Source organism: Salvelinus namaycush, chromosome 23 (assembly GCF_016432855.1).
Source record: "Salvelinus namaycush isolate Seneca chromosome 23, SaNama_1.0, whole genome shotgun sequence".
Classification (NCBI taxonomy): domain Eukaryota; kingdom Metazoa; phylum Chordata; class Actinopteri; order Salmoniformes; family Salmonidae; genus Salvelinus; species Salvelinus namaycush.
In genome coordinates this window covers 30,637,130-30,650,503 of record NC_052329.1, presented here as the reverse complement: position 1 = coordinate 30,650,503, position 13,374 = coordinate 30,637,130, and the positions used below count along the sequence as shown (strand labels likewise).

The following is a 13,374-nucleotide window of genomic DNA, read 5'->3' as shown; positions in this document are numbered from 1 at the left end:
TGTCTGTCAGCTTAAACCACAATGCCTATAGGCTTACATTATAAAAGCCAAGCTAACGACTTAGGCAATGTTGTAAATTAGTGCCTTTCATATGCACTGGCGATTTTAGCATGTAAATCTTGGTGGGGCAAAAAAATAATGTGGGATGCATGCCAGCAAAGCCACTACACAACACTAAACAATACATTAATTGCGCTATACCACTGCTACACCTGGCTATCAGCGGAGCCTTGTCTGGCAGCGAAACAGTTCATTCAGCCTCATTTACTACCTTTAAAAAACATAGCTGATATGGCTGACTTGCTTAAGCAAATGTGGTTTCTACTGACAATTGAGATGTACAAACTATGGCATAAGGAGACGACAAGCGGATAAGAGGCAATCCGTAATTTTGATTAAGACAGTAATGAGTGAGCTAGGACGGACTAGTCAATATAACTATTTGTTCAGCACTTTTGAAATGTACAGTGACAGAATTCAGAACATGGGCCGTTCTTACAGTGTTCTCCCTGTACACCAAGTCAGAACCGTAGGATAAATAAAGGGGGCATATAAGCAGACAATGAAAGCTTTTACAATAATCGATGATTACATTTCTCAAAAACAGGTTATAGGCCACATGTACACCACCAAGTCAGAACAGTTGGCGAAATTAAGAGATTAAAATAGACCAAATTATTAGGGTGAGGCACATGGGCTACAAACAGCTTACTACACAACATACACGTAGTATTACATTCTTAGCTTCAGTATACATATCACATAATTTATGCAGCAGCATACAATACATGTTTGGACTCACCTTGTTGTGCTGTGCTCACTTGAACAGGAAGGTGGCACGGCGTTCCTTCGTGGGCAAATTTTGTCATCAAACTTTGTCATCAAAGTCTGGCATTCTCTGGATTTATGGTGCTTTCAAGACAACTGGGAACTCGGGGGGAAAAAAGGTTGAATCATGATGACGTCAGTGATCTTCGGGTCGTAGCTCTAGAAAGAGACCCGAGTTCCCGATTTACATTCTGATTTACATGCTGAACATATTTTCCCAGTCGAAGCTTGTTTTTCCAGAATTTCCAGTTGTCTTGAACTCACTAAAGTCAGATTCTGCAGTTCTGAGTTAACAGTTGTTTTACGTGCAGCACAAGTCATTCTTCATTGACAGCATGGCCAATGTTAAATGTTTATCATTTTAATCTTGGAAAAGAGACCCTTAAATCTTAGACTTGGGACCCCCACAGCCACTCCACTGAATAGCAGGCTAATGATTGCTTTGCAATGCTTGCAGTTAGCCATCGATTCCTTCCAAACCACTCATTGTTGAATTTCCTATTTCCAACTTGTTGTGTAATGTTTATGTCCAATGGTCGATGAGCACCGATATGTTTTATCTATAATTTCTCTTCATTATTTCTCTTCATATGACAAGGATTAAAAATGATTTGCCAGTAGATTGTCGTCTTGATTCATGATGATGACTGCTAGCTAAGATAGAAAGTATGATGTTGACGTGATCAGTCCAATCAAAGCTACTGTAGATATAACGTGATTTGACGTCATTTTATCTGTGGACAATGTCCTTGAGCCTTCTTGGATGGCCACTTCTAATGTAACTCTATGGCAGCACCCAAGGGGCTAGAATTCTAGAGATCTAACCTTAGACTTGGTGATGACGTAGTGTCCCCATGAGTGACAGAACACTGAGCCAATCATGGCGCAACGCTCCGTATTTTCTGCTGGCTTGCCCCACCACCACAGAAAGCACTGAGCTAGGCTGAAACACCTGCATTTTGGAGCTGCCTTACTCAAGAAAACAAAAAAGAGACCATGTTTGTATGCGGCTTTATTAATTCATTGATACATATATATATTTTCATTGTTTGCAAACTGATATGTGACAGGTATTAATGCTAAAATAACATGCAAAACAGGCAAGCCCCCCCCCCCCCCAAAAAAAAATAATATTTGTATTTTATTTTTGCAAAAAATGTTGGCTCAAAACAGGTGGCCCTAACCTGAATGACGGGTCCCCACTGGTCATATGTGTTCCCCTGAATCAACACTTACCCTAATTGTTAATTACTTTTACAGTGCTCCAGACTAACGTCATTCATTGTCAGGGATCGCCCCCTTCAATTTTTGCCTAAAATTACATAGCCAAATCTAACTGCCTGTAGCTCAGGCCCTGAAGCAAGGATATACATATTCTTGTTACCATTTGAAAGGAAACACTTTGAAGTTTGTGGAAATGTAGGGGTTTATGGTAGAGTGGTGAGACGGTAGCCAGTCATCAGTAAAAGGCACATGACAGCCCGCTTGGAGTTTGCCAAAAAGCACATAAAGAATCTCAAACCAAGATTGAACTCTCTGTTCTGAATTAAGCTTTATTTTTAACTAGGCAAGTCAGTTAAGAACAAATTCTTTGGCTGGCGTACACCAGCCAAACCCGGACGACGCTGGGCCAATTGTGCGCTTCCCTATGGAACTTCCGATTCGAACCAGGGTGTCTGTAGTGATGCCTCAAGCACTGAGATGCAGTGCCTTAGACCGCTGCGCCACTCAGGAGCCCCTGAATGCCAAGCGTCACGTCTGGAGGAAACCTGGCACAATCCCTACGATGAAACATGGTGGTGGCAGCATTATGCTGTGGGGATGTTTTTCAGCGGCAAGGACTGGGAGACTAATCAGGATTGAGGCAAAGATGAACGGAGCAAAGTACAGAGAGATCCTTGATGAAAACCTGCTTCAGAGCGCTCAGGACCTCAGACTGGGGGCGAAGGTTCACCTTCCAACAGGACAACGACCCTAAGCACACAGCCAAGACAACGCAGGAGTGGCTTCGGGACAAGTCTCTGAATGTCCTTGAGTGGCCCAACCAGAGACCGGATTTACATCTCTGGAGAGACTTGAAAATAGCTGTGCACCAACACACCCCATCCAACCTGACAGAGCTTGAGAGGATCTGTAGAGAAGAATGCTTGTAGTGTCATACCCAAGAAGACTCGAGGCTATAGTCAATGCCAAAGGTACTTCAACAAAGTACTGAGTAAAGGGTCTGAATACTTATGTAAATGTGATATTTCAGGTTTTTATTTTTAATACATTTGCAAAATGTCTAAAAATCTGGTTTTGCTTTGTCATTATGTTGTATTGTATGTAGATTGATGAGGGAAAAAAGCTATTTTATCCATTTTAGAAAAAGGCTGTAACGTAACAAAATGTGGAAATGGTCAAGGGGTCTGAATAATTTCTGAAGGCACTGTACTAGAACTTCATATTACAGTGTAAAGTAGTATGTTTGTACCATTTTCCATCTCAGCTGTGGACTCAGCGTTGTGTATCAGGTCCTGAAGCTCGGTTGTTGGTGAGTCGATGGCTCTGCAGGAGGGCCTTCTGTTTGAAGACAGTAGGTCACTTGGGTCTTTACAGACTCTACAGTCACTACAGACTCTGGTTCAATTCCAGGCTGAATCACAACCAGCTGTGATTGGGAGTCCCATAGGGAAGCGCACAATTGGCCCAGCGTTGTCTGAGTTAGGGTTTGAAAATAAGAATTTGTGCTTACTTGACTTGCCTAGTTACATAAATAAATTCAGGAATTTGCGTCACCAAACATCAGTCCAAAATCTTGCTCAATCTACAGACAAGACACACAAAGACAATAAAATCTCAGCTACCAGATTTCTAAGACATGGTCCTGTCGCTTTTTAAGGGTATTAGCTCTGTCAATGACCACCCTGAGACATGGTCATGCTTTGGAAAAAACAATGCATCAACATGTCATTCAAACGTTCTCACACATGCATGCTATGAAGTTGACAGAGTCCATTTCATTCAAACCATACCTGGTATGTCCAGAAACTGTGGAACACGGAGTATGTCAGAGGAGTTCTGTGAGTCATGGACGATTTTTTGACAGTAGGTTGAGGTCAGCTTCATATTTTCTTTTACGGTTGCTTCATCAGACGTGTGTATCATCAGCACGATGGCCTTTCGACACCGCCCTTCTTCCCTCAGCCAGTCTTTGTCCATGAAGGGGTCTCTGTCAGCAGCTGGTCCACCTCCAACCAAACACAAAACACTGGTATAGACAGTCCAACCAAACCCCATTACACTGAATTGTGAGAAAACCCCATAAAAAACAAGTCTCACTCACTCCCTTGAAAACACACATTCACATGCTTACACCCTGGCATGCCTGCACCCGAGCGAGCACAAACCATACACACACAAATAAAAGACTGAAGCTAATTTGTCACTGGTGCATGTTAGAATCTGGAAGAAAAGTTTAACAGTTGCAGGGACTGTGTAATGTTTAATGCTCCTCAGTCACCTTCACATACACAAAGCCTAATTAATGTGTGCAGATCCATAAGGTGAAAGCTCCACGACTACACTGCTTACATCTATCCACACCCTTCAACTCTGCGAACATCAAAGGGTTAGGGCTAAGGGGAAGTGATAGGGAGTGAATTGGTACCCAGATTTATTTTGAACTCACATAGTCAGTCTTGTTTTGTGGTCGGCTAGGTACGGGAACAAGGAAACTATTCCTCTTGCATATGCCTCCTTCACGTCGCGGGGGACTTGTTCTGAACCCCTCCAAAAATAAAAAATATTAGATTGGCAATAATACATGAATGCAAAACATTGAACTTAATGCGTAAAAAAACTTGATGGTTTACCCATGATCCTCTGTCATATTTGCAACCAATATCTTGATCATATCACGCTTGCTGCGGTCAGCCAAGCTTTTTGTCCGAGCATACTCATTCATTCACGATCCTTTCCCCTCCAGCTTTGCTCTGGAAAATGTCCTCAATCATCTAACAAAAAGCACAGCATACACAGACCCTAGTACACCAGGATTCTTTATCAAAATATGTTTTATTGATTCCTCACCTCCTTCTGAAATCCCATTTGATAAGACCTAATGTTCCTCTCCTAATTCATTGTTCTGTAGTTGGTTTTGAGAACGATGAGAAGAGGATATGAGGAGCCAAGGATTGACAAATTGAGAAAGAGCTCAGTGGTAGCCAGCCATCCTCCTGGAGAGCTACTGTGCAGGCGTTGGTTTCAGCCCTGCTCCATCACCTGGCTATATCACTAAACTGCACATTAGGATCTATCAAGATTATTTAAGTCGATTAGAGCAGGACTGGAAAAATCCTACATACACTAAGTAAATCTCTGGGAGTAAGCCAACCCAACATCACAAAGATGGAACCTCAGGAAGATCAATAAAGTTTTTAGTTATAAAAAGACAATCCTAGAAAATAATGAAAGGCTTACTTTGGCTGGACTATCTTCCTCTGCTCTCCTTTTTCTGTTAGGACTTTGTGTCAGGGTAACAGAGTCGTCAGAGTCTAATGAACCACCAACATCCACGGAGCAGCTTGCAGAAGAGTTAACAGAATCTGCCCGTTACATGAATAAATGAAAGCTCGGTTCTCAACAATGCTACAGGGATAATACAACCAAATTGCATATCTGTTTCTTTACATTTTGGTTGTTAGTCATACTCTAAACCCCATTTAGCATGCTTTAAATGTCAGGCGCAAATAATCTGCTATGAAATCCTTAACCTACAATTATATATGGGATGTTGAGATAATTTAATGGGTTCTGATGTGATCTGTGATGCCACAGAATGCGTGGTGTGTGACTCCATCCCTCAAAATCTTGGACCCCTGGCAAACTCCCCCTCCCAAAAGTATGTTTGGCATTTAAATGTCTCAGCGGTGCCCCCTGCAGGCTTTGGGGGACGGGGTGGCCCCTCCTTTACTGTACCATCCCTGCAAACACCAGACCTCCCTCTGGGTCCGGGTGCCAGACCTGGGCCAGCAGGATTAGATCTGGCCTGCCGGACTCCGGGCAGATGTGGGCCATATAATTTGTGCTAGCTGGGATTGTATGAACGAATGCATTGATCATAGCTCTGTACTGTAGAGAAATAACTCGCCATCAGAACTTGTTTCATTGGGTAAACACATTTTTAGCAAACTGAGGTCTGGTCTCTGAAAAAGATACTGAAACACTTCAACTACTTTAGTCCCAGATTCATCATTAACTTTTAAGTCCCTGGTAGGCAGGATACATTTATTGACAAATTGAAAGACATTAAACAACATTTGGATCGCTGTTAGGGTTTCTGTAAACAATTGCAATTGTGGCAATCACTCACCTCCTTCCAAAAAGTCTTTGAAAGTCAATGGCTCTTGTGAAAAAATGAACTTCTTCTCATCTTTGTATTTCACTTGTACAGCCAGCAGCCTAGTCAGCACTACCCTAACACAGCCTATATAAACACAACTACGTTCAACTTCAATACATTCTAATAAAAATAAGCTTAATGAACAACACAGGACACAATATTGATATTCACACTAATGGTTGCATGCACTACATTTGCATATCGCGTGTGGATTTCAGCATATGAGATTGAGATAAGCACCTAGCTAATTTTGCTATGGTTACATAAAATCCCTTCAACCGAACAACATATTCATTGCTTTCTCCTTGCTTTACTGTGCTGCAATTATTAACTATATATTTAGTAACATACATGAGGCAAGCACCACATTTGACTCTACAGTAGATACCGTAGATAGTACACACAAGGCACACACGCCTAGAAAAAGTATCGACAGCTGACAGTTAACAACATCATAGCTACCCAGGCACACATCCATTACTAAGCCTTTGAACTGTGTCATTGCGTTTTGGTACCTCAGGACATTAATTTCCAACGTTTGCCTTGCAGCATTGCATTGCAGAGGCCGTTGCTGTACATTCTGTGTGGTGCATACGTTGGATTTATCAAACGAATGCATCAAGTTGTATGCGTTTACTTGACAGAAAGTAGCAAAATGTGAATGTTGAATTTTTGTTGCACACATATCCAGTAAAAAAATGTGGGATAACATAATAAAAACAGTTTGACTGTAGAATTTCTTTAAATTTTTTATTAATTTATTTGCCAAGTAGCATACATATTATTCCAGAGATGGTTGAAGTCGTGAAAGCGCAGGTCTGTGTGGGTCCAGAGATGGTTGAAGTCGTGAAAGCGCAGGTCTGTGTGGGTCCAGAGATGGTTGAAGTCGTGAAAGCGCAGGTCTGTGTGGGTCCAGAGATGGTTGAAGTCCTGAAAGCGCAGGTCTGTGTGGGTCCAGAGATGGTTGAAGTCCTGAAAGCGCAGGTCTGTGTGGGTCCAGAGATGGTTGAAGTCCTGAAAGCGCAGGTCTGTGTGGGTCCAGAGATGGTTGAAGTCCTGAAAGCGCAGGTCTGTGTGGGTCCAGAGATGGTTGAAGTCCTGAAAGCGCAGGTCTGTGTGGGTCCAGAGATGGTTGAAGTCGTGAAAGCAAGCAGGGGAGTTCCACCGTCTCATTCAAGAGCTTTGACTGTTTAGAGAGGAATTCCGAAGTTACTTTCATCTGGACCGAAGCCAGTTCGATCACCTGCTCCAGATGGTTGAGACAGGATCGCCTGGATGGATAACAACTACCGTGAGCCCATCAGCCCAGTTGAACGCCTGGCGATTTGTCTCCGGTAAGCTAAATTCTAGTACATTTTTAAAGCCTTTGATACCATAATTGATTGATATTAGATATATTTTATGTGCAACCTAGCTAGCTAAAGGGCTCTCTAGTTAATAGCCCATATGTGACAAAGGGTTCGCCTATAGGGACAGCCAGAGAACCCTTTTACGTTCTAGATAGTACCTTCCTTTAGAGTAGAGTTGGCCTGGGCTACAGTTTATTGATATAGTCATAGACTGAATTGTACAGTTTCAAGGCATTGTTAATGATGGTTGATGAGTATTACAATATAATTAGTAGAGCATAATAAACTCTAATGAGGTAGCTATGTGAGTAGATATAATATATGGGTGGAATTCAAGTTACACACAATTTTGATAATTATTTTGAATTATATTTCAGATTCTTGGCGACAGGGGACTCCTACAGGACCATCGGAGTTGGACGGTCCACAGTGGCAGGCATTGTCGCCTCTGAGGCACAAGCCATCTGGTACTGTCTGGTTGGTGAATACATTCCTGTCCCCAAGGAGGAAGCCTGGAGGGCCATTGCTGCCGAGTTCCTGGAGAGGTGGAATTTCCCCAACTGTTTTGGATCCATTGACGGAAATAGTAGTAATCCGGGCTCCACCGTGCTTGGGTTCGCAATTCTACAACTACAAGCGTACATATTCAGTTGTACTCTTGGCTGTTGTAGATGCCATCTACTGTTTTCGTGTCGTCGATGTTGGTGCTTATGGCAAGGGAAGTGATGGCGGGACCCTGCCTTCGGACAGGCACTTAAAAAAAAAAAAGTTTAATTTTTATTTAACCTTTATTTAACTAGGCTAGTTGAGAACAAGTTCTCATTTACAGCTGCGACCTGGCCAAGAATAAAGCAAAGCAGTTCGACACATACAACAACACAGAGTTACACATGGAATTAACAAATATACAGTCAATAATACAGTGGAAAAAGTCTATATACAGTGTGTGCAAATTAGGTAAAATAAGGGTAAAGCAATAAATAGGCCATGGTGGCAAAGTAATTACAATATACCAATTAAACACTGGAGTGATTGATGTGCAGAAGATGAATGTGCATGTAGAGATACTGGGGTGCAAAGGAGCAAGATAAATAAATAAATACAGTATGGGGATGAGGTAGTTGGATGGGCTATTTACAGATGGGCTATGTACAGGTGCAGTGATCTGTGAGCTGCTCTGACAGCTGGTGCTTAAAGCTAGTGAGGGAGATATGAGTCTCCAGCTTCAGTGATTTTTGCAGTTCGTTCCAGTCATTGGCAGCAGAGAACTGGAAGGAAAGGCGGCCAAAGGAGGAATTGGTTTTGGGGGTGGCCAGTGAGATATACAGTGGGGCAAAAAAGTATTTAGTCAGCCACCAATTGTGCAAGTTCTCCCACTTAAAAAGATGAGAGAGGCCTGTAATTTTCATCATAGGTACACTTCAACTATGACAGACAAAATTAGAAAAAAAATTCCAGAGAATCACATTGTAGGATTTTTAATGAATTTATTTGCAAATTATGGTGGAAAATAAGTATTTGGTCACCTACAAACAAGCAAGATTTCTGGCTCTCACAGACCTGTAACTTCTTCTTTAAGAGGCTCCTCTGTCCTCCACTCGTTACCTGTATTAATGGCACCTGTTTGAACTTGTTATCAGTATAAAAGACACCTAAAGGCTATTTTGTAAATGACATCGCCGAAGTCGAGGATCGGTAGGATGGTCAGTTTTACGAGGGTATGTTTGGCAGCATGAGTGAAGGATGCTTTGTTGCGAAATAGGAAGCCGATTCTAGATTTAATTTTGGATTGGAGATGCTGGAAGGAGAGTTTACAGTCTAAGCAGACACCTAGGTATTTGTAGTTGTCCACATATTCTAAGTCAGAACCGTCCAGAGTAGTGATGCTGGACGTGCGGGCAGGTGCGGGCAGCAATCGGTTGAAGAGCATGCATTTAGTTTTACTTGCATTTAAGAGCAGTTGGAGGCAACGGAATACGAGTGTGTATGGAGGTTAGTTAAAGCTCGTCTGGAGGTTAGTTAACCCAGTGTCCAAAGAAGGGCCAGAAGTATACAGAATGGTGTCGTCTGCGTAGAGGTGGATCAGAGAATCACCAGCAGCAAGAGCGACATCATTGATGTATACAGAGAAGAGAGTCGGCCCGAGACCTGAACCCTGTGGCACCCCCACAGAGACTGCCAGAGGTCCAGACAACAGGCCCTCCGATTTGACACACTGAACTCCATCAGAGAAGTAGTTGGTGAACCAGGCGAGGCAGTCATTTGAGAAACGAAGGCTGTTTAGTCTGCCGATAAGAATGTGGTCAGGATGGCACATTGGAGATTCCACCACCTGCATCACTCCCTGGGGCTGGGACCCGCTCCCCACGTTTTCGTCGGTAACGAGCCCTTCCCTTTGATACCCAACCCCATGAGGCCCTACGTTGGACGCCAGCTGCCATTGCCAAAGCCTGTAAGGATCTTTAACAAACGACTTTCCAGGGCAAGGTTAGTTGTTGAATGCGCCTGTGGGATTCTGGCAGCCTGGTGGAGAATGTATCGTAGAGTGCTTGGTCTCAGCCCCTCAAATGTCGATGCCTGCGTGAAGGTCACATGTGTTCTCCACAACTACCTGCGGAGGTCATTCCAGGAGCCGCTCCAGATGAAGATGGGCACGCCAAATGGTCACCTACCTGATGTCACTATGGAAGGTGCCAACAACGCCCCCAGACAGGCACTCCAGGTGAGGGAGAAGCTGACCACCTACTTTTCATCGCCAGCAGGTGAAGTCCCATGGCAGTATGCCGTGGAGTGAAATCACTCTTTTAAGAGCCCCGTAACACAAAGGTTATTTTAAGAACCATCCACCATTGTCCATAAAATAGCATTTTTTCACAGATTATTTTATGTCTCATTGTCTCTCTTCATTTGGAAGTTATATTTAAGTGAAATTTGGGAGTAAAGACCACACCTTAATCCCTTCCCTCTCCCATTAACGTCAGTATTATACACACCTGGCATGGTACATCAGGTGAGCAGGAGCACTAATTAAGGTTATACGACATACAGTATGATAACAAAGGGAAAGGGTAACCTAGGGACCCTAGGTTACCCTTTCCCTTTGTTATCATACTGTATGTCGTATAACCTTAATTAGTGCTCCTGCTCACCTGATGTACCATGCCAGGTGTGTATAATACTGACGTTAATGGGAGAGGGAAGGGATACAAATAGTACAGTTTACCACCATCTTCACTGGTCTGACAAAATGCTGGTGGAATTTATTTTTTAACTTTCTTCTTGTCTTAAATCTGCAAAGGTGTATGGAAGAAATAAGCAGATTAAGTCTAATTGAGATATTAATAAAGAAATGAAACAACTGACTATGAAAACATTAGAATTGAATAAGTATTCAAGTACAGGAAAGAACATGACAGGTATGTGTGTTGTAAAAATTTTACAAAAAATAAAACACCTATTGAAAGAGGTGTGTGTGTGTGTGTGTGTGTGTGTTCATGTATGTGCGTGTAAAAATACAAACATTTATGTGAAGCCTGTAATCTGTAAGAGAACAACAAGAGCACATATTTTTGGCACAACTGCAGACAGATACAGACTACTGATAAAGCCTAGACGTAGTAGGGGAACTTCAGACATGGCCATAAAGAGAGAGAGGGCAGGGCTCTGGAGATCTGAGGTACAGAGAGGAGTGGAGGAGGTGTGTGTGTGTGTGTGTGTGTGTGTGTGTGTGTGTGTGTGTGTGTGTGTGTGTGTGTGTGTGTGTGTGTGTGTGTGTGTGTGTGTGTGTGTGTGTGTGTGTGTGTGTGTGTGTGTGTGTGTGACTTTGTCTCTGAAAAAAAGAAAGTAATGTGTAGCCATAACACGGCTAAAGAAACAAATGGCACCTGGACGTCAAGGACACGGCAGGTAGCCTGGACGTGATTGATGCAGGGTGGCAGGTAGCCTAGTGGTCAAAGTGTTGGGCCAGTAACTGAAAGTTTGCTGGATCGAATCTCCAAGGTAAAAATCTGTCGTTCTACCCCTGAACAAGGCAGTTAACCCACTGTTCCCCGTTACGCCGTCATTGTAAATAAGAATTTGTTCTTAACGACTTGCTTAGTTAAATTTAGAAAAAAAAAATATATATAGTCTTTTAAGAGACCAACAATTCTCCGGTGTGCGAGTTTCAATTCTGTAAAAACACAAATAATGAATGCTGTCCTAAGACTTTAGAAACAAATTACTTTATGAATTGACTGAATTTAAACGGAACTGACATGTGTAAAAGAAAAGGTACAATGAGGAAGGTAAAACTCCTCTTCTTCCTGTCCTTCCTGTGAGCTGGTCAGCTAAATTGACTCCATCTCTAGAAGGGAAGAGAAAAATAACACATACAAGCATTACATAATATAACACCATAAAAGGTGAGATTTATGTTAACTAAATACTGCTTGTATAGTGTAGTTAGTTGCTTAAATATTGGAACAGTGTGGTAAAGTTAGTAATTCTTGCTGTTTACTCATGGAATTTGCATTTTAGATCAAAAGATGAATATGACAGGCAAATATTTAAACAGCAAACTGTTGTTTTAGGATATTTTCTACCCCAGAACCAACAGCTATATATTTGCCTCATATTCATCCTTTGATCTGAAATACCAATTAACCTACATGAGTATACTGTAAAAATGACCTACTTTACTTCACTGTCGCAATACTTATGACACTACCTGTGTTGTGGAGAAGAAAATATTTACCATTGAACTCGGCTTTGAAAAGCAGCTGATACATTTGAACCTTGACTGCTGCTTGTCTTTGCTGAGGCAGCCTCTTCAGTGTTGGCATCAGGCTCATGGCAAAGAGGGTCTCTTCATCCTCCTTCCTGTGAGCATCAGGTTGGGCTGCCGCGAGGTTCATAATGAGGTTCATAAAAACCGTGAGGTTCATAATAATCTCAGGTGGTCCTAGATCCAGAGGTGCTTCCTCCGTTTCCTCATCTTCCATGGCTGCACCGGTGGTGGTCATACTTGTTGATGATGTAGACGTTGTAGAGGGTCTCGCTGCACCGGGGGAGGCGATGGTCTCACTTGTAGATGATGTAGAGGGTCTTGATGCACCGGTGGCGCCCACACTTATGGATGACGTAGTAGAGGGTCTGGCTGTAAAATTGCCACTCGTTGCCCTCGGCACAATAAATGGTTCCAGAAAATAAAGACTGTGGCCGAAGCGCCAAGGCTGCTGACCCAGACCTCTTCTTCTCTTTCTCTGCCCTTCTCTCTCTCTGATACCTGTCCCTGAGTCCTCTCCACTTCCTCCTACAGTCTTCTTATACATAGACATGAACATGATAAGCCAAACCATTACCATAACTATAGTTATTAGATACTGTAGCTATCATGGACATGTCACCTACTGTACACACACTGTTATCTGACCAAATTATCAGCGGTAGTATCTACCATCATTTCTATTACTATTTATCTCACATACACACTCACAGTCTTTCAAATATGATTATTTGGCCAAGTTATCAGGGGTAGTAACTAGCATTATTTATATTACTATTTCTCCTTCACACACACACACACACACACACACACACACACACACACACACACACACACACACACACACACAACACACACCTCATTGGCTAGGTTAGCAAGCTAGCTAGTTAGGTTAGCTAGCTAACTAACTAGCCACATCTAGCACAAGCTCACTACTAAACTGACCTGGCAATCCAACTATCGTGGACACTTGTCTCCAAGCAGCATTTTTTGTATTAAAGTCCCTGTAACTGTCAGCAGTTGTGTCAAAAAGACAAGGTTTCGAGATA

General features: G+C 42.5%; 1 protein-coding gene across 1 annotated transcript in view; it reads left to right on the top strand.

Annotated features, from left to right (window-relative positions):
- The first annotated feature begins 7,486 nt into the window (after nucleotides 1-7,486).
- The window catches only part of LOC120018634 (A-kinase anchor protein SPHKAP-like), a 49,275-nt gene continuing 43,387 nt past the window's right edge, over nucleotides 7,487-13,374 (top strand). Inside the window, exons 1-2 of the mRNA XM_038961836.1 lie at nucleotides 7,487-7,545; nucleotides 7,938-8,174. Of these exons, the coding sequence (XP_038817764.1) occupies nucleotides 7,487-7,545; nucleotides 7,938-8,174 (296 nt within the window). The remainder of the gene's footprint in view (nucleotides 7,546-7,937; nucleotides 8,175-13,374) is intronic.